Source organism: Acyrthosiphon pisum, chromosome A1 (assembly GCF_005508785.2).
Source record: "Acyrthosiphon pisum isolate AL4f chromosome A1, pea_aphid_22Mar2018_4r6ur, whole genome shotgun sequence".
NCBI classification, from domain to species: domain Eukaryota; kingdom Metazoa; phylum Arthropoda; class Insecta; order Hemiptera; family Aphididae; genus Acyrthosiphon; species Acyrthosiphon pisum.
The window spans coordinates 121,327,628-121,350,848 of NC_042494.1; the positions used below are offsets into that span (position 1 = coordinate 121,327,628).

At 29.9% G+C, this 23,221-nt stretch overlaps 1 protein-coding gene across 1 annotated transcript in view; it reads left to right on the top strand.

Moving 5' to 3' along the window:
• The window catches only part of LOC100168852, a 40,939-nt gene extending 19,186 nt beyond the window's left edge, over window positions 1-21,753 (top strand). Inside the window, exons 2-17 of the mRNA XM_001945918.5 lie at window positions 9,372-11,492; window positions 12,177-12,282; window positions 12,645-12,736; window positions 17,237-17,527; window positions 17,595-17,712; window positions 17,802-17,935; window positions 18,765-18,866; window positions 18,935-19,014; window positions 19,148-19,325; window positions 19,391-19,573; window positions 19,649-19,820; window positions 19,885-20,092; window positions 20,182-20,447; window positions 20,510-20,654; window positions 20,734-20,938; window positions 21,021-21,753. Coding sequence (XP_001945953.2) covers window positions 9,440-11,492; window positions 12,177-12,282; window positions 12,645-12,736; window positions 17,237-17,527; window positions 17,595-17,712; window positions 17,802-17,935; window positions 18,765-18,866; window positions 18,935-19,014; window positions 19,148-19,325; window positions 19,391-19,573; window positions 19,649-19,820; window positions 19,885-20,092; window positions 20,182-20,447; window positions 20,510-20,654; window positions 20,734-20,938; window positions 21,021-21,232 — 4,545 coding nt within the window. The 5' untranslated portion in view covers window positions 9,372-9,439 and the 3' untranslated portion in view covers window positions 21,233-21,753. The remainder of the gene's footprint in view (window positions 1-9,371; window positions 11,493-12,176; window positions 12,283-12,644; window positions 12,737-17,236; window positions 17,528-17,594; window positions 17,713-17,801; window positions 17,936-18,764; window positions 18,867-18,934; window positions 19,015-19,147; window positions 19,326-19,390; window positions 19,574-19,648; window positions 19,821-19,884; window positions 20,093-20,181; window positions 20,448-20,509; window positions 20,655-20,733; window positions 20,939-21,020) is intronic.
• The last annotated feature ends 1,468 nt before the right edge of the window (window positions 21,754-23,221 follow it).

Genomic DNA, 23,221 nt, shown 5'->3' on the forward strand with positions numbered 1-23,221 from the left:
TTTCTTTTGATTTTTTAAATCAAAACTGTCTTTTTTTATGACCGCGACGGTGACGGTTAAACGAAATTCTACTGCGGAGGCCAATTACATATTGGTTCCAAACATTATGATTCTTTTATCACTAATCGTACAACACTGCTATCTTAGATCATATACAATAAAGTGAATACAGGCGTAGATCTATAAATCTTAAATGGGCGGTGGGAGGGGGAGGCTATTATTTTTTAAGAAAATTAAAATTTTAGAATTTTAGTACATTCCTAATAGATTATATTACACATAATATGCCTAACAATTTGTTAAAAATATTGTCAATTTAATTTATATTTTTAATTTATGGATTCCAAGACGTATCATGGTATGAATTATTTATTATATAAATAATTAGGTACAAAAATCACAACATTTCCAAAGGGCTAAAGTCCTTTAAGCCCCCTGAATCTGTGACTAATTATTGTATACAACCAAAGGGTGTCATTATAAAAGCACAGAATAACTTATTTATCACATCATAATTAATCTGTTATTCTGTGTTGAAAATACAATAAGTACTGTTATCTTTTGAAACTTACGACATTGAATAGTATATTAGACAACTACTAATTATGATTAAAACAAATAGGTACGATTATTCACTACCAAAAACAATATTATACATATTATTATTTATTACATTACATTGTTATAAATAGGTACCTAATTTTAAACATAATCAACATTTTATAATTTGTGCTGTTTAAGGTGTGTCATACTGCCCAATATTTTAATCCGTCACCGTATGTAAGTAGGTACTCTAAATAAATGACAAATAGTGGTTATTTCATTATAAACGTTTTACCTAAATCATATTTTTAAACGTTATTATTTTAAATTGGATAAGCAATAATACTCTCTCGAGATTGGTATTTTACGAAAAATGAAGTTTTTATTTAACTAATAAATATTAATTTTCTGTACCATGTTAGAAATAATGTAGTATTTTATGTGTTTAAACTAATTTTAACATACACAAATTCTTAAACTAATTGGCAGGAACCTTTGTAAGCTAAGTTTTGGACGTTAACTAATTTAATTTAAAATATTTAACAAAATAGTTTTCATGTAGCATATTATAATTTATTCAAATCATACAATTTCATTATTTAAGGACGTTTTTTTTCAACAATATTGGTCGTTTTATAAACGCGTAAAATCAGCTTAAAGGTTTATATTTTATATGAATTGTTTATTGTCGAAAATATTTAAACGGTTTTAATAGATGTACTGCTATTTATTATGAATTAAATTTAAAATATAATCGATACTACTTATTTCATTTATCACTTATGGTAGAAGATCAAATTTTAAGGTAATATTATTCAATGCACCTGGATGATTTGAAACGGAAAGTAGAATAGAACCGACGAAGAGCAGTGTCGCGTAGAAACCATAAGAATTGTAGCAGTAGTATTTTTTTTTTAAAGGATATACACCTGTAACACGATAACTAAAGAATTACTGGTGCATGCCTTAAACGACACAGGCTGTTTAGTAATGAAATTTAACCCACACGAAGAAGGCTTCGGCGGTTTTTCCGGTGTTTACGCGTACAGAAAGATCTTGGAGCACGCCACACTGGAAATAAAACCATTAAGGATAGGTAATGATAATGCGAAATTATTGTTTTATAATCGGACGTGACGTGGCACGCGCGTTTAATGGTATAATATTATTATGTTATAACTTATGATCGAATTAGGTATATTCGAATGACAACAGTCCAGAGAAAGGTTCCGTTGAGATAAAAGTGACGGTGTTGATAATGTTAATGTTATTGAAATAACCGCAGGATGGTACTAAACAAAATATTATACTCGACTATATTATCAGAAAGCTTTCTCTACTTAGGATTAGCCTGTAATAACGAATGAATAACAATGCACACGACGTAAGAATTGATAGTAGGTAGGTATCCCGAGAATCCATTTGTAATGGATATATACATAAAAATTCGTTGTCTAAACGAAATAAAAGAAAGAAAAATAAATAATAATATGATAATATGATAATAACACATGCCCAACCACTTGTTGCTCAACTAATATTTATTTCTTACAGATTGCCTGAATAGAATAATTTAAATGATTATTGATTTGTTTGTCGAAAACTTCCTGCTTATACTTTCTGCCTCGTTCTATGAAATTATATTGTGTTGTGTGCATAATACAATTATTGATATATTATTCAATAGAAGAATACAATGGTTGTATAACTTTTATAGAAATGTGGCCTACTGCGGTCGACACGAAAGCCATCTACAAGTATTTAAAAATCGTGGAAAAAAATATATAAAAGAAATGAGGATATGGATAACTTATTGTAATATCATTTAGGTAGCTAGGCTAACACATCATATTCAAAACCAGCACAACAATCATTGTTCTATTTTAAATTCTCAGGTGAGCTATGAATGAATTGATTTTACTATGTGTGCGTTTGTGTTTTTTGTGTGTATGAGTACACGATTTATAATAGAAAAAATGCTTTGATTTTCATCTTCAAAATCTTTTCTTGTAGGAAAGTTAATCTAGTTCTTATGTTTGGAAGGCAAAATTAAATATTATACAAAAAAATTATATATTTTGAAGCATTTTTTTTTTTTAAAGTTTTTTTTACAGTAATATTTTACGATAAATATTTTATGTGACCGTCTGAAAGCAATACAATTTATTATAAGGTTCATCATAAGTTGTTATTTCTGGAAATAAAAAACAAAAGTTGAGCGTTTGAACTTACAATTTTATCTTCACTCAGAAACGTTTTTCCCATAAATTTATAATCATCGAAGCATTCAAATTAAACTCGTACATTATAGTGACTTACTTGATGATGAAGTAGACACACTCGACACCTAAAACTATACAGTATAGTGGTTACATACTTTCCCATTTTTAATATTACAACTATTATTATTAGTTAAGACATAAAATGTTAAATATACCTAAGTAATCAATTGTCAGCTAATGACCCAAATGCCGAGGATTTTCTTATTAATAAAAAAAAAAAATTGTATTTAATTATGATGTTTTTGTTTTACTGCACAATATTATAGTGAAATGCAAGGAAATGTTGAAAATGGGAGTAGAATAAAATTATTTGTAATTATCCAGATTGAATGGAATAATTAATATTCGATATATTATATTGGAGACTTCCCGACGTAGGTGACTTCATGTTGCAATAATGTTGGAGAAATTACATTGTTTTTGTTCAAATACCGTTTAAATCGTCACTGAACTTTGGCTAAGGTTTGCGCTTAGTGTTTTTATTCGACTTTACTACACATTTAATCAGTAAATACGATGAAATCAATATATAATTGATTAAGTAGGTACCTACATAATAAATTAATAGTTTAAATGCATTAATTAAAAAGTAGAAATTGCGAGACAAAATAACAAAATATTTATAAACATGCACATGGAAAATGAACACCTACGAGTTGCTTATTCGAGTTATCTATTCGGAGTAATTATAACGGTAACGTATAATAAGCAAAGACTTTATACTAGTATTATAGGCTAGTATAGGCATATGAAAATAATTACTTACTAATAAGTACCTTCGCGTAATAACTCAGATAATAGCCTGTACTGATGCACTAAAGGTATAGTTGGAAATATAAAATAGATATTTTTCATAAACCTATTATTATTTATTAGTAAGGCTGGGTACTAAAAACTAAATTATTCGATACTTACAAGAGATTGTCATTTTTTTTTTTTTTTTTGACTAATACTGAATAGGTAAATCCATCATAAATTAAAAAGTAATGTACCTTATTGTAAAATTCTATATTCATAAAAGCAATGTAAAACTCTCTCCATGACTAAATATTAATAAGTTTTAAATTATGCAGGTACATAAATCTGGTATTATAAGAATTGCAAGTACTTACATTTTTTTGTATTTTAAATGCATTTAAAGGTTTTATAGTGCATTAAATGAAAAGTCCTAAATTAATTACTTAATTAATTTGGTTGATTAAAAAAATTATTTTACAGATTTGCTATGTTTTCAATACCTTAAACGCATGTTTATCATTTGTCTAGGACCTAGGTTTTACGTAGATGATAGTTAAAACTAATTGTAATTTGTGAAAAAATTAATACCTACATTTAAAATTTTTAAAATTAATTATTTCTTTTAAATATAAGTTGTTTTTAACTTTTTAATCGATGTTTCCCTTAAAATACTTACATGTTTTATATAAGAAGAGAAAAATTATAGATATCTGTCTTTCAATAATAGCTATCTGTTTTTTACACTGATATTATATTTCGCATATTCTTTTATAAAAATATTTTATAGAAAACGAACATAATATTAATAAAATGAACAAACAAAGAATAGTTTTCAAGGTTAAAATTCATTTCACAACAATATGATATGTACGTTCTATAGATTCTATTCAATAGTAGGTAGAATACCCATCAAATTTACAAGTTTTTTTTCCCAAATTTGATTGATTGGTGCCATATTATTAATGGCTTAAAATATACGTGACAAACAATAAAACTATTGTTGAAAAGTTTAATATTTTATTGTGGTTGAGTTTAAACGTAGTTAGGCTATTTTAATGCAAATACTTGTTTTAAGTATTTTTTAAAAATTTTATAATAAATAGTATCTATTTTACTAAAAATGAAACAATTATTTTAATTTAAAATCTATATTTCTTGTCATGATATTTTTATTTTAAATGGCTAAATGGATTGAAATATCAACAATATTTGTTATAAAAAAATGTTGTTTTATTACTTAGGTATTTATAATTCTCAAAAATGTATTAAAATTTTTTTTACACATAGTACTTTACAGGTTTTTCAGACATACGTACATGTTAAAAATACAAAGGAGATTAAAACTTTGTGGAATTCACACCATTTTATACATAATATTAAGTTTTGATCAGCGTATAATTTAAAATAGGTAATCATAATCGTTTCTTTGTATTAATTATATTAGTTGAAACTCGTTTATTATTCACCTGCTGCTGAACTAGCCTATCCTTCAATTTTTAAACAGTTTTTTTTTTATTGATTAATTTGAAGCATCCTCTTACTGACAACTAACTAAAACATTTTCTGCATAAATTCTCTATACTATATATTAATATTATATAAATAAATTGCAGTTTTCAAATAAAAAAATTAACAGCGATAATTATACTTAAAAAGTAATTATATTATTGAATTAATAATAATATTAAATAATTTACTGTTGACTTTGAGTAGACTGCACGTTGTCCATTATACCCACCTAATTATTTAATTCTGATGTAAAAAGTGTATTACGTTTGGTTAAACAATAATATTATTAATTAACTATTAAATACCACAAACTATACAATCCATAGTTTTTGATCATAGCTAATTTGACTATTTGGGTTGTAAACATTACCGATATAATATGATAAATACATAATATGTATGTGTTGTACATGAAAAATAGGAAGCTGTAATAGTTATAAGTACTGAAAAATGTTAAGTTGAGACAGTGATTTTTATATTATATAATGTGTCGAAAAATATAGTCAATAAGTATACAAAACACGCAACTAATCATTACAATGTGTATTGAGTATACGAGATGAATAATAATAATGTGAAATGAAAATAATAATATGTACGTAATTACGGAATAAAATATATAAATACGGTTTAAAATCGTAATTATTTCTTTATTGGCATGGATAATATTATGTTTTATTCAAAGTATTCATTTTCTAGACTTTTAATAAATATAAAGAATAAAATATATTAGACATAGTATAATAATTAAAAATCAACAAAAAATATTTGAACCCAAGTTTCAATTTCATGTATAATATTATTATACTATATGTCTATATATTCATATTGTTGGAATGATAAGCTTACAATTTAAAACAATATCAATTACTCGAAAAACAGTGTATCTTTCGATGATCGATTCGTACATAGGTAATATCATGATAATTAATCTTTTTACTTATAGAAATTAGTATGACGAAAGCGTGTACAATTAAACATTAGTAAGTAGTTAGTTGTTATTTAGTGATTGATTATAATTTATAATAGTTTACAAAAGTGCACAGTTACTTCAACTTTCAAGTATGATTTTATGACATTAATTTAATGTTTAACTACATCATATCATACCACAATAGTTCTTGTTTCTATTCAAAGAAGCAATACTATTGGACAAAAGAGGCAGTGATTTTTTTAACTTGTTACAACGCGTTACATGACGCAAATCAATAAAACGTGTAGTCTTAAAAATAGTAGAACAAAACATATCATAAATATGTAAGTATATTTAATTTAATTTCATACATACATACATACATACATACATAGGTACATACATACATACATACATACATACATACATACATACATACATACATACATACATACATACATATGAGTACTGGATCCCATTGAGAGACCTTATATAATATAATATAAGTAAAAGGTCCTGTAAATGTTTGGTTGGAACTGTGTGTTTGGCTTGATTTAGGTGTTATATGATCGATACAACTACCCATCGTCGTAGGTCAGTTTAAATTTTAAGACGTGACTGATATTGAATCGCAATAAAATATAAACGTACAAATAAATAGGTAACAAATTAAAAAATAACTTTTTCGCGTTCACTGGTTCGGATGCTGCCTCCGCGTAAACCGAAACGGGCATGTGTATTAATTTTCGGAGGGAGACCGAATGTCATAAAGAGTTGATATTCGCGGACGTAGAGTTCGATGACTCTGCTGCCGTCGCCATCATCATAATATTATACAAAATATTGACTCTGAGGTCTTTGCCGCACAGCGCGAGGCCTTCGAAAGGTTATCTCATCGGCACTGCCCTCATCACTCCTACGCCCGACGAACACGTGTGTATTTTATATATAGATGTAGACGAGTATGGTTCAATGATCACCATACGTAATATAAACTGTGTGTGTGTGTGTGTGTGTGTGTGTGTGTGTGTGTGTGTGTGTGTGTGTGTGTCAGTGGCACAACGAAGGGATGGACTTCTGATTCAGCCCCACCACCTCCCTTTGAACCATGGTAGATACCCACTTTGTAAATATAATAACTTACATTAAACATTTTTTTTTATTTTACCGACCTAGTTTATAACTTACCTATAAATAATAATTACTAATAATAGGTTATAAACTAGGTCGGTAAAATAAAAAAAATGTTTAATGTAAGTATATTAAGTATATTAATTATTAATATGTGTTATAATAGTTAGTTATATTATAATAATATTCAAATACATATTGTATAAATGTGTGTAAAAACAATGTAATTGAAATGCATTTCTTGATTTATAACTCTCCCTCCCTCCACCACAAACATACACAAGAAAATCCTGGTTACGCCACTGGTGTGTGTGTGTGTGTGTGTGTGTGTGTGTGTATGTTTATTAATTATTACCTGTTTATGTAGGCAATGTATGCACACAACCCTATTCACCGTTTCACCACTCACCACTGCCAGCGGCGTTATGTATAGCCGTATAGGTACACAGAAAACTAATTATACAGGTGTCAAATACGTAAATTAAATCACAAACACGTGTCAATTATAATAAAATAATTATTAATAAAATTCGGGGTTCAGATGAAAAATACATTAATCTACTTTTGGAATCTGATAATTCGATAGGTACCAATGTACCATAGATTTGTCTACATATTATAATGTCTCCGAAACGATGTAAAACTTAATTCCCAAGATAGTTCTAAAATCTAGTGTGCTCTGTATTATAGTACCTGTCCGTATTATTACCTAGTAGAAATAACTGATACTGAAAATAAAAACAGATGTATTTATTATGCTCGGTATTCATATTATCAAAAATCAGCAACAATAACAAATCATCAATTAATAATTATAAATATTTTATATTTAAAATATGTGTTGTTACCGTTGATAGTCGTTGACTAACACGAGATAAATCATCCGATGTGATCCCCTGAATTAGTTGGATTCCTTTACATAATAATAATATGCTTACGCTATTGCTACTGTACAAAGTGTATTATAGGGCACGAGTTTTGTGTTAGTGTGTGCGTGTGTGTGACAACAGTGTCTGTGCACTGTCTACAATACTATATTATGCTTTTATCACCAGTCCGTTAACGATGACGACGACAACAACATCTAGAGTTGTTTCACTCGCCAAGGTGTGTCGACAATATAAATATCGCCTTATCATCGTACACGGACATATACTACATGACTTGTGTACTACGACGTGAATAACACAATTTTTAAGGTCCGGTTCGAGAATAGACGACCTCGCGATACGTGTTTGAGTTTATAAAATATATTAAAGCCTAAACGGTACTTTACAACTGTTCCAAATAATGAGCAAAAAGAAAACTTTTTTTTTAATTTCAGGGTTCATCACGCAACAATGTATTTACACATTACATCATGTCAACATAACGAGTATGTTTTAATATTCTGTTAAAATGTGATACTCTGGGATTCATGACTTTTCACGAATAATTGATTTAATTTAATTTAGTTATATCAAAGCATTCTGGTATATTAATACAATGCTTCGATTCGATATACCACATATTAACCTATTTAGAATAGTTTATTTAAGCTCGTCAATGGTGAGATATTAGGTTGGGTACCTACATAAACATGTCATAAACCACTATTTCGAAAACGAAGAAACCTTTCAACGACCTTAATACATGTGTAATAATCATAATGTGTTATGTAACATATGAGTGAATATAACTGCATTTTTCCAGAATATTTAATATATACATAAATAAATACGCTGTTCAGCTGTTCTCACACAAAATACATAATGCGACTTTATAATATACACACATAATAGGTAAAATATACACATTACACATAATATAATATGTTAACAAGTAACTGTTAAATTGTCCGTAAAATAATTTTTTAAATAATTTTTTTAATCGTACATGAGACAAAATTATGTTGGCACATATTGATTTCAATATATTAGTTATTCATAATTTTGTAAACCATAAAATCGATGGTTATAATTATTAAACAAGACAAATATTACGAGAAACAATATGTATGCGCAACGCGCATTTTAAAAACAAATGTCTTAGATAGTTAGGTTATATAATTTTTTACTTGAAATAAAAACAATTTTTTAAGAGTTAATGACGAATAAAATGTGTAACCTATAATAGACCAGGACAGTTTGAACCTACAAAATAACTCTTTCCCACCTCCCTATAGGCTAAGTTAGTGCGAAGTTGTAGAGTATAATATAGGTATAATTTATGATTCTTATAAATCTTAATAAATTGAATATTTTCCTTTTGCGCAGGAATAATGATCCCTGTTTACGTGAGCTGCAGAAAAAGGATCTGCGTATGATTTAGTGGGACCGACGTGATGATCACAGAAATGATGACTAGCTCCGTACTGCCTACTGGGGGTGGCAAGATAAAACGTTCGAGTTTCAAATCCCGTGGCGGTGCTGGACCTCACATCAACCGAACAGGGAGCTTCAAAGGCTACCAGACGATCCGGGTGTCGGTGCCGTCCACCATGGTCGCCGAGCTGGCGTCAAAGTTCAACGCGGTGGTGGTGGACGCCAACCAGGGGGACTCGATGCAGGACATCATGAAAAAAGTGAACAAAACGCTAGCCAAAGGCTCTACGGCCAGGACAAAGGTCACTGCAGTTCGGGAAAAGGGCGTCGTGGTACGGGCCACGGTCGAGAAGTTCGAGTCGACCTCGCAAAAGAAGCGTTGTATTAACCAGATGGTCGTAGTGCGGACCAACTCGAACCAGCGGATAGCAGCAGAACGTCCTACTGCCATAAAACAGCCGACAGCTGTAGAACATCCTACTGCCATACAACAGCCGACCACCGTAGAACAACGGAAAGTCGCAGGTCATCTGACTTCCGTGGATTATCTCACTGCCGTACAAAAGCCGTCTGCCGTGGAACAGCGGAAGGTCACAGATCATCTAACTACCGAGGAGCACAATATCGCCGTACAACAGCCGACTGTCGTAGAAGAGCAGAACGTCGTAGATCATCTGACTGGAGTGGAACAGCAAATCACCATGCTACATCCCACTACTACAAAAAATCCCGCAGCTGAACCACGGAAGACTATCAACCAGCGGACGTCGTCGTCCGTAGTCAAAAAGCTCTTAGTGCAGTTCGAAAACGGTAAAAAACCGTCGAAACCCAGTGTTTTGGGACCGAAGCCAATCGTTACGACTCGTAGTATTAGGCGAAATGAACGGAGGCCACCGCTGCAAAAGGACACGACCGTCACGGTGGACAGACATTTGTTGAATAAAGACAAACGGTTATCGATTGCCAGAGATCCCGATGCTCAGTTAGAAAGTGTTTTAAACGCAATGCCCGCGCCAAAAAACCTGCAGCACCCTATGAGAAGTGAGCAATCACCAACACGAGAAGACTTGAACCAACAGCAGCCAACGGAAAGGCAGCGACCACCTCCACGAGAAGACTTGAACCAACAGCAGCCAATGGAAAGGGATCGATCGCCACCACGAGAAGATTTGAAGCAGCAGCAGCTAACGGAGGCGACAACTCCGGTCAAGTCACCGCCGCCGCTTCCGCTGAAACCGAACTGTTCGTTTCTGCATGGTTGGAAACGGCCGACGACTTTGACGACAACCACCGCTGCTTCCACTACCCCCACTACAAATACCCCCACTGAATTTACCTCTGCTACAACCACTTCCACTACAAGTACCTCCATTACAACCACCCCTACTACAACTATCCCAGCTACAACTACATCCACTACAACTACTCTCACCACAACCACCCCTGCCTACAATAAAGGTGGACGACATAGCGTCGGTGAGGTACAACCATCGCAACTGCTGTCGTCTCTAGTCGTCGCGTCTCCCACTCATTCCGTGATCGCGTCCCTAGCTGAAGCTACCCTCACCGCGACTGGCTTCGCCACGGACACCACTGCCCTAACCACTGACACCACTACCGAAATTGGTTCACACAACTACAATTACATCGTCGGTGAAGAATCCATCTATGAAGAACTACGCTACATACGACTAACGTCAACCGACTCTGGCACCCACAAAACAGAAGCGCCGAATGTCGTGTTGGAGAGTCCATATGTCGTATTGGAGAGTCCGTACGATCACTACTCCACGATTGATGGTGGCGAGCAAAATATATACGACGTTGTTACGACCGCCACGACCGCCTACGAAGACACCAGCTACGAGACGGTCCAACCACCGTTGCCCCCACTACCGACGCCACCACCGGTCATTTCCGTCACAGTCGTCGACGCGTCACCGCAACAACTTCCAGTCGACAGTGATAGTGACGAAAACGGTTACCAAGAAAAAAAAGAGATGTGTGATAACTCGGTGGAAATTGACAACAGCATTTATGGAATCAATCCTCCGTCGGAATCCACTTCATCTGGTAATAAAAAAAAAATATTATTATTCTTCATACCTATGGAGAAAAAATGTACCATAAATGTAATATACATATTTTGTCAATTCCAATAATCCAACAATACAATTTTGGTTTATCGATTTAATACAAGATTCCTCATAATTTGTTCTTACTGTATTAAAATAAGTTAAACATTTTATTAACTTTATAAAAATGACTACAATTTGCAAATTATTTCATAGATAATCATGCATACGGTTTCAAATTTAAATACAAGATTCCATATTACAAGTTTATTAATGGAAATTAGAAAAATTAAATTTAGTGTTAAATCTTAAATCATTAAATATTTTTAAGAGCGATTGAAGTTATTACAGCATTGAATAATAATATTCAAACGTATCTATTACATAATAACGATTTATCTTCAACCAATTTTTGTATTTAGTTATTATTAAAAAAAATATTGATCGTAAAATCTTGAAACATTCCACTATTAGTTAAAATATCATTTATAAACTCAATTATGAATTCAAAATATTTATACAGACATACATTTTAAGCTATCTATATAGGCGTTTGAAATTTTTGAATATTGTTGAAATATATTTGTATGTTCTGAATCACGCAATACACTTGACACCTAATATACGGCAGAGCGGTTATCTACTTGCCCACTTTTTTAATATTTAATATACTTCTTCAAAGGTGTCACATCGGATAGCGTCAGTGTGGACAGAAACAGTAAATTTGACGAGGATGATGGTTGGGTGGATGTTCCTTCCTCTGAAGAAATTATTTTAATACCGTATCCGTGAGTATATTCAAATATACATTACAATAATTCTATTTAAAAGTTGTATTTTTGTCAGTATATTAAGTTGTGTGTACCAAGTATCAAATATATTTTTAACCATTAGATTTAATCATTAATATTTAAATTTATATTACATTTTAATATTAGATATAATATTGTGTTTTATTTTAAATTATTATAAATGTCTTATCAATTCAATTCAAGTTAAAAATAATCTTAATATTATTCTACGTACGCCGAAGTATGATTTTCATAATATATATGCTAGGTACCTTGAAAACTAGCTATACTATAAATACTATACTTCTAAAAATAAAATATATACCTACTTATATCACATTGTTTCGCATGTTTATCAGTTCCAATAGATTTCGTCAAAAGCCAAAGACAAAGAAGTCAAATTCAAAACCATTTTCAAAACTAATTCATGGGCTCTTGTATAAAGATCAAAGTAAGTTATCGAAGATACCTATTCTAATATAAGTTAAACGCTATGTACGCTATAGGCGTTAATGAATAATTATACATCAAACGCCTTAAAATATACAATACTGGCAATATATTATACTCATAAGTATAATATATTATTATTAGTTGTTAGTGGTTATTTTATGGCTAATTTTAAGTATTATAAATTAATAACTAACTAACTATACATGCAATGAATTACAATAGTATTACATAAGTATTTATTAAATCGATTGATGTACAAATCAAAAATTCAGTAAATATTGTACTTACAGTAAATTGTATTAATCCAATAAAATCTTTTAAATATTTAGACGATTAAGTAATCACTAATTTGTTACAGAAAACCTGTGCGTTTTGTAAATAATTAATAAAAATGATGAAAAATGCATTTCAAATTTCAATTCATCATAATATAAATAAATCTACTGTTTTATTCTAATAACTAATTTTCGTGAATATACAATAATAAAAAAAAATAGATATAGGGTGACAGGGCCGATCCTCATAGTCGATGCTTAGGAATAAGTATTGCGTATAGGTATAACTCAAATGAGTTTCATGAATGAGACTTTGACTTATCAATTACAAAATAGTTAATTAGTTATAACTTATAACTTATCAAGTATTTTAAGTTTTGATGGGTGGAGTGGAATGGTATTTACCTGTAAAATATTGGGCAGGAAAATTGCTTGTTCGAAATTCAATTTGTATACTACGAATTTCTCCCTTTATTAAAAAAAAAAAATGAAATACTTAAAAAATGAAAAATATAATTTTTTAACTATTAAGTGTCAACAAAACAAATCAACCTGTATTATTATTATTTATTAATGTACTATTCTGTACCAAAGTATTAGTTAAATGAGACCCACCCAGTAATCAAACCGCAGTTTTGTTTTAAAATATAAAAAAATAATGAAAAAGTCTCTATGCTGTTAGTAAGTTTAAATGTACCTCATCATCATTAATTAAGTCACAGTAATTAATGCGTTAAATTTGAATTATTTAATTAAATCGTTGTATAGGTACGAAAAACAATTCAGAGCTAGTCTCTATTCCTATAAGGTTATTTTATTTTATAATTTATTTAGATTAATATTTATTATTTATTATCCTAATATCGCGTATACGGTATGTACACGCGTACCTATGTTGAACTTATTTTGACCAAAAACATCGCAATTATTATAATTATAAATTATAATAATGATGACGTATTTACATCAAAATATTATATTATTGTTATTAACTTATATAAGTCAACATAGAATGGTTGAATATATTCGTAATAAAAATAAGTTAAAATTAGACTAAATACTTTGAAAATTGTATTGTGTACCTATAAACAATAATATCATACATAATGGCAATAAATAAGTCTTTACGATAAGGTATATTTTTTGAAATTTTTGAATCAAAAATTGGTGTTGCATAAATATTCCCGTTTTACCGTATTTTTTTTCCCAATTACTTTGATAAGTTCTAATGATCCCCGAAGTACCAACTAAATTTAGTTTGCTCAAAGTTGAATATTGAAGCATTTTTTTTTTCTGCTATAAAACATGATGACAGACACAACAATACACAATACACACCTTTGTAAAAAAACATTCATCGCTCCGGTCTGATTCTAAAATACAAATACAAATTGTATTATTATAAATTAAATTTTTGTCATTGAAATATCTTGACCAAACTAGGTTGGTAAATTTGAATATAACTTTTTATACAAGTAAACCGGTTTTATATTGCATAGTTTTTAGTTCCAAGGCCAAGATCAGATGGTATCCAGATGGACTTGTAAATTGCAATACATTACGAAAATCCGTTTTAATGTCAAATAAGTAGCTACTTTTTTAACAACTTTTAAATCTCAGATCGTCAAAACCAACCGCGTTAAGAATAATTTGTATTAAATAACCTATAATTTCTTGTTTTTATTTTATTTATTATTTAAATTTGCACATCAAACAAGTTTATGTAATTTAAAAAAATGAATACATAATAAATATCGATAAGCATTTAGATGTACAATGATTAACATTAACAAATATTAAACCCTGTGTAAGGTTGATGGCCAAAAAAACATGCTCATTTTTAGCTTTTATTTATTGTGTTATGATGAAAGAAAAAGCTATTTTTGCATGCTATTATTAAATTTTAATCATTCAAAACTGTATTCAACTTTGAGCGCATATCAACACAATACCTATAAACAGTATACACGCAATGTTACCATAATGGTAAGGGCTGGTGGAATCGATAGAAAACCAAATAGCTCACCAAACAATGCGACTATGTGCGAGGTTAAGTGACGACCATTATAATTAAATAGGTAGGTATTTGCTTTTAAGCTTCAGCCTTGCGATAAACGAATTTCTTTTCGTTGGGAGACGATGGTAGAATGTTGTAATTCGATTCACATGGCATAAATGGTTCATTCGGATTTTATTTTTATTGTTCACTATTATAATTGAACTACCACGTGTGGTATAGCGATGCTGCTATAATAGTTCAGCAACACCATCGCCGCTGTCTGTAGGAAACATGCCCACGATAGTGATTCGTTAAACAGCGCGCGGGTTTGGACAAATGTTTATGTAATTCGTTGCCCGGAAGATTATGTTGATTGTTGTGAGTCCGTGTGTGCGTGGGTTGTGACGAGATAAAAATAAGAAGAAAAAAAAACGAACAAATTAAAAGGAGAAATAAAAAACCTGTTTACCCTCCCAACCATGTAAAGTACTCCTTTTCTGCACTAGAATAACACCATGTATTTCTCCTACTCGGACAACACTCCCACTTCCATAACAGTCCAAGGTCCATGCTGTCTTATCCGTCTCCTCGTCGACCGTCGTAAGACACGGGTAATCGAAAAGTGAAAGTGCGGTGTACTAGACGTGTAATCACCAACGACAGCAGTGTTTGATGCAACGTCGTTACTAAAGTACGAAACTACCGCCGCGTTTGTTATTAAAATAACCATTTAATTTTGATCAGTGACAAAAATGAGTGATTTATACAATAGGGAAACGATTTGCCGAGCAACCATCTGTCATGCCATCTTCCTATTATTGTAACTCTCAAACGCCACCACCTTTACCACCAGCCAGAACTCAAAGGCGCAGGAAGTCACTATTTATTGATAAAGGTTTGATCTCACCCCCCGTAACGGTTATAAAAGCACACGACTCGAATACATAAAAGATTTTACATTAAAGCCACTCACAGAAAAGTATTGTAGTATAACAGTCAATTATTATTTCAATATTTTAATTCTATCTTTAAGACGACCTTTGTGATATTAACGCATTCACGTTTGTCATTTGTTAATGTTTTTGGTTTTGCTTATTCTTACATCACAAATATTTAATAATTTCAACAAAACAAAGTATTAACAACTTGAATTAAACAATAATACATCTTAAAAAGTGCCTCATATAACACCTATTTGAATTAAGAATACTAATACCAAATTAAAGCTAAGGAAACTGTATAAATTATTAGTTATTGTTTAAAATTATGACTGCTTAGTGGGTTATAACTTGAGAATGATAAATGATTAATGATAATTATCAAACATTTTTGAGGATGACACATGATTGTACACACTCGAAGGTCGTATCGTGGGAAGAAAAAATATTACAAATTATCATAACCTAATAACATTTTTTGATTGTTTAACTACAATATTGTTTACTGCTATAGGTAATAGGTATTGATAATGCTTTAAATAGGTAGGTAGTTTTAAATTATAACCGAATTATATTTGTTGATAGTTAGTATTTAAAATATTTATAGGTATTTAATGAAAACTTAAATAAAATGGGATCTTATGTTTTTCTTTGTGAAAGGAAAATACATAATCACTAGGTAGTTACACAAATATAAAGTTATCTAGATGAAAATATAAATGAGTGCCGTAATCTTACCGAAACAATTAGCCAACTGTAAATAAACGAGCGTGTGCTTCAACTAACCATACGATTTTGCATTTCTGAGGACACGCCTTTTTAACACATTAAATTTACCGATGCTTTCTTTAGTTTCTATATCGTCACAATCCGTAATTAGTTTCATAAAGGATGTCCCTGAACAGCTTAACTACAAAAAAAATCCACGTGATTTTCTAAGTGAGCAACTGTTAAGTGTAGTATTGAAGACAGTTTTCCTCGAAGGGAAATTCGAGTCGCAAGAGCTATCTTTATTTTTTGATAATGGTAAGTTGTATACTTACTACTAATAAACTGTTTAATAGCGTACTATAAATAGACATTTTATTTTTAAAAAAAAGTACAATATATTTTTACATTTGTACAATTTATACCGATGCATTTTAATAATTTAATATAGTACGACAGTTTAATTGTTTTCTTAATTACAATCTGGTATGAACCATTTTAATAATAATATAAAATAATATTATACATGTATTTTTGTTACCTATCCAATATTTTATTAAAAAAATTGTGTTCATTAGATATTGGGAATACTGTAAACCAAGAAATACCGGAGAATATCTATGTTTTCGATTCATTTAGTTCAGATTCCTCTGATGATGATGGAGACAATGTCAAAAGGGTACCAGAATATCCTTGTAAAGATCGAGTTTTGCCAGCCCCGCCAAGTGGTCAACGAAACTACGGACTTGGCCCACTGGTCAATAAAGCCAGGAAACGATTTAAAAAAGGGTGGTCATTTGGATCACTTAAATCACTTGGCAAAAATCGGATAGGAAAATTAAGCCAAGGGAATTTAACAAGTGAATTTGGTGAGTGAAGATTTAAAGTTTGAATAATTAATATATTGTACATTATAAACAATTTTTTGGTCTATAGACAATAGAACATATGAGAGCACATCAGATAAAAGTATTGACAAAAGTTTAAATTCATTGGCGAATAGTAATAGTCCGTCTTCATCTGTTTTTTATATTCCCATATATAAACATATTATGTAAGTATTCAAATTTAAAATTACTTAGGCATGACATCTAATATATTATATCCAATGAAACACAATTAAAATAAAATATTAATTTACAGAGATAATGGTAACATTCGGCCTGTGAGGATTAGAAGCAAACCACCATCGTCTATTGATTCGAGACGTCTAAGTGTAGCTGTAGCAAGACCAAGTTCACCACCACCTCCTCCACCAGTAAAACGACATTCAACTGGTAAAATTATATTATATTTATTAATTTTATATAATATCTGTATTTGGACATATATATTATAGTTGGATAGTGGAAAGGACAAGTGATGTAACCCAGATAGACAACAAAATTTATAATGATATATATATATTATATATATTATAGAGAAATAATAAAATATACACATTTAAACATTTTCCCCAAGTGCCCCGTGCCTCGTGGCAAATACATCTCCGCACAATGCGGCAATTATTATCTCTTGATAATTATGATTTTAATAATGATTTAAAATACCGAAGTATGCCGTATATCGATGCCGCGTGGCTGGCGTTGCCGAAAATACGTGCACACAGAAGCGAGATAATCGAGCGGGTTTCTTTTGATGTAAGTAGACCGTCTATTAGGCTGATTCAAATAAATTACAAAATGTTGCCACTTGCCACACGACATCTAATGAGGCCTCGGAAAACGAATTTTTGTCGTTACAGTCAAATGTTAGAGCCGTCTGAACGCGCCTAAAATACCTTCAAATCGTGCATGTTTCAAAAATATTAACGTTTTAGTCGCTTCTAGGTTCCTGCAGAGAAATTTTAATTTTGTGGATAACATAACTGGCCTCTCCATAAACAAAACAACTAATACATAATTTTTCTCAAGTTACATAAACACAAATTCCTAAAATCAATTTTTGGTTGAAAATTTGAACAAACAAATGTAGCAATTCTTAAATAATTGTTTACAAAAGTATTTACATTTTAGTCCCTCCTGAAAAATTTCATTTTTGTGGATTACATCAATTGGCTTTTCCACCATTATATTATGTAAATAACTTTTATGTATAATATTTTAGGAAACACCACGTATGGGTCTTTGCCCCGTTCAATTTACAATTCTAAAGGAAGGCCAGGCAATTCGTTGGACAAGAGTAGCACTGAATCAGCATCTGAGAATGGTATTATTTTAAATTAAATCATTATTCAATGTAGTTTCATATTTATAATAACTCAAATTATTTTAAAGGTTCAAACCAAGGTTCTGATTTGTACATGCGATTTGCTGATGAACCATTGTATCAGTTTTATGCCGCTGATATATCTGAAGTATGTTTTATTTTAAAATTATTATTTGAAGATATTTGTACTTATACTGTATAATATGTATTTTACAAATCAATGAATTACCTACCTATATGTATCTGATAATATTAATCTTGAGTTTTAATTGTTTTTGTAGAGGACAAAAAGTGTTTTTGCTGGTGACATGATGGAAGATTGTGATGGTTATGAAGAAATTAGTTCAATCACAAGTAGACCATCTGCTCTAGAGCTTATAACACCTTGTACATCTGGTCATGGGCAACATAGATCTTTATGGTGTGAAGTTCCAGAAGTAAAAAATAGTGGTATTATAGGTATGTTATTTAATAACTATTAAAAATGAAGAAAACATAATTAGTTATGTTATCGATTTTAATAGACTCGTTAACACCAAGAGAGCGAAAGTTACAAGAAGCCAAGTTTGAATTAATAACTTCTGAAGCATCTTATTTTAAATCTCTAACTATCCTTGAGAAACATTTCATAAATAGTCATTCAATGAACGATGATACAATATTAAGTAAAAAAGATCAAAAGATTTTATTTGGAAATGTTAATCCAGGTAAGTAAATCACAATATGTTTATTGTGAATAAAATTATTGCAGGTTGTAAATTGTAAAATATTTTTTGTTTTAGTACGAAAATGTTCTGAAAAATTACTGGCGGCATTAGAAAAATGTTGGCAAGACAACATACTGCTTAGTGGACTTAGCGAAATTTTATACACACATTCTAAAGAAAACTTTGACATTTTTGTAAAATATTGCTCAAATCAAATTTATATAGATCGTACTTTAAAGTGCTTAAGGTAAAATATTTTATATTAAATAAGAATTAGAGCAAACATTTAAGAATGCTTAACTTTATTTTAGAGAGAATCAAAAGTTCAATGAAGCTTTACAAAGACTGGAATCAGATCCAAAGTGCCAATCGCTCTCTCTTCATTCGTTCCTAATGTTACCTATGCAAAGAATAACTAGATTACCTCTACTCGTTGATGCTATTTTGTCACAAATGGATTCAAAAGAAAATTCATTAGAATATCAAATGTGTGAATTGACTTTAGCTTCTTTAAATGCTGTACGTATGATATAGTTTTGTTTCAACTTAGGGTTTAACAAACATTAATTTTATTGTTAGTAACTTGTTATATTTTTACTTTGTATTAGATTGTACAAAACTGCAATGAAAGTACTAGAAAATTAGAACGTTATGAAGAAATGTTGTTACTTAGTCAACAATTAGAATTTTCTAGTAAAAAAGAAATGAAAGCTATGTCAGTAGCTTCTAGTTCACGCTGGCTAGTTCGTTCTGGTTCTATGTTGCATTTGACTGTTCCTGATGGAAAATTAACATTTAGCCGAAAAATGATACGACCAACTAAACTTTACTTCTTCCTATTCAACGATATGTTTTTCATAGCAAAACGCAAAAGGTATTTCATTGTATATTAATATAATAATACTAATAAAAATATTTACATCTATATTTTTACAGTGACGGAAACTATACAGTGGTGGACTACTGTGCAAGAAATTTTGTAGAAATGGAACATACTACTGAATCAGTACTTACTTCATCCTATAAGAATCTATTGAAGCTAACTATTTTAGAAAATCATGAAGCAAAGACTATTGAAATGGTATTTAAGATTCTGGTTTTTAAATCTAGGTTTAACTGTGTAAGTAATGTTTGTTTTAAATATTTAAATAACTTTACAGTTATTGAGTTGTGATTCTGAATCTTCGAAAAAACGTTGGATTGAAGCAATGTCTCCTCCTATCAGCTCCAATCCTGAAGAAACACTATATAATGAATGGGACTGTCCGCAAGTGTTTTCAGAACACCCGTACGTTGCTATCCAACCAGACGAACTGTCTTTACAAAATGGTGACATAGTAAAAGTTTTGACTAAAATGAATGATGGTAATATTATTGTTGCAAGTTACAAATTGTTTTTAAATGTGGACATTAACAATATATTTTTAAAACTTTTAATTTATTATAGGATGGTACCATGGGGAGCGGATTCGTGATGGTGAGAAAGGTTGGTTCCCTGGTAATTACACATCAGAAATAGCATCACAACATGCTAGAGCAAAAAATCTTAAACAACGTTACCGTTTGTTAGCCATGTCTGGAAGTTACCTGCAGTCTCGACAAGATAAAATTAAAAAAAAAAAAAGTAGCCAAATTATTGAAACTAAATTATTGTTATAAGAAAAAGTCTACATTTTTTAAATAATAGGTACTCCCACTAACAAGTAAATCAAATATTATAAAACAGATGTTTATTGTTAATGATCTGTTCTGTTTTTGATTTAAACTTGTAATTATATACTATTAGTAATTAATATACATCAAAATGTATTCCAATAAAAAAAAAAAGAATAGAAAAATTAATTTAAATCTAGTAAGACAAATAATATCAAATGCCTGAAGAAAACAAAAAATACAGAAATATACATTAATTTGACTATTGAATTATGATATTATGTTATGTTTAATTTACCGGTTAATTTATTTTGTTTGTGTAAAACTATTTATCCTTTTTGTACTTACCTTGACAAGGTTAAATACTTAACCTCGCTCATTTAATTTTAATTAAATATATGTAAATAATTATTGTTTATGATTTTATTTTTATTATGCATTATTGTTACTGTTATTTACAATTATTATACTTTTTATGGTTTTTACTTCAAAATAAAGTACCAAAAAAAAAAATTATGCTTATCATATTATAGTTTGTAATGTGTATTAAATATTTTGTTAAAGTTGTTTTGGGAACACTCCTAAGTTATTATGTACCTACCTACTATTTAGTATTTAGTCATTATAGGAAATTTGTTCAATAGGTAGGTAGGTAATCTGTTGATGGTTGATGCTCATGACTAGGGTTTCGGATTTATAGAAGTTTGCATGTTTTCTAATATTCATTCAAAACATAGCTTAGTGATGTAAAAATCTGTTTCATAATACTAGGAGTCTATAGTAGGTAATTTAATTTTTATACAACGTAAATTTACATATAATTTTTACAACGTAAATATTAATAAAATTATGAATAAAAATATTTTTCTCATAAAAGGAGTAGTCAAAATGTTTTGGTTTTTAAGACATGCCTATTTTTAATGATTGTGGATATTTTAAGGTTATATTTAGTGATTTTTTAATGAATAAATTTATGTATATTTTAAGGTTTTTAAGTCTCTAGCCTTACTTATGAGTTGTGACTATTACAGAGATTCAAAACTTCAAAATTATGAAAATATTATGTGTGACACTTAGCCATTATAATATTAATTAGGAATTTAGGATATAAAAGACAAATCTATTTATTGATAAGGTTTTTGAGGTATAGTTATATAATTCAAAGTAAATATAAAATAATATTATTTTTATGTTTGTGAATACGTTAAGGACTTATAGTGGTTGTAAAATCATTATATTAATTGCAACCTGTTTGGACCAATTAAATTTATTAAATTTATTTATATTTAGGGTTTGGACGACTTAAGAGCGAAACAGTGTGACATTATTTCTCACAATATTTTATTATTTGTTTATGAAGAGCCAACACATTTTCTTCAAGGAAACATAATGTTAACCTGAGAGAGTTAACACACTTCCTCCAGGTAAATATTATGCTGACCTGGGAAAGTTTACCATTGGGAGAGTTTATTAGTTTTCAAAATCGGGTGAGCTTACCACCACTCTTTAGACTAGGTACTTATTTAAAGGCGCAATTACAATCAAATAATATAATAGTTCCAAAATATAAAGCAATATATGCATCCATACACTATGTTTTTTTTAATATTTTTATTTTTTATTTTTTTATATAAACTTTTATATACTGGTGATAATAATAATAACAATAGTGCTACTAAACAGGTATGGAACTTAATAGGGGAGGTTATCAACAAAAATGTCAAAAATAGCAAACTCATTTCTTAAATTATTCATGAAAATCAACTGATCAATGTCAATACGAACACAAATAAATGTGTTAATATATTAAATAACTATTTTGCCTCTGTGGGTGAAAAAATTGCAGGACAAATTCAAAGTGATAACGAAATACCTAATATAATTAATTCTACAATAAATAATACAGAGAATAGAGATAGCTTTAATAATGATAATTTACATTATTTAAATTTTACGGAGAAAGATATGCTCTTCATTATTAAAACATTAAAAAAA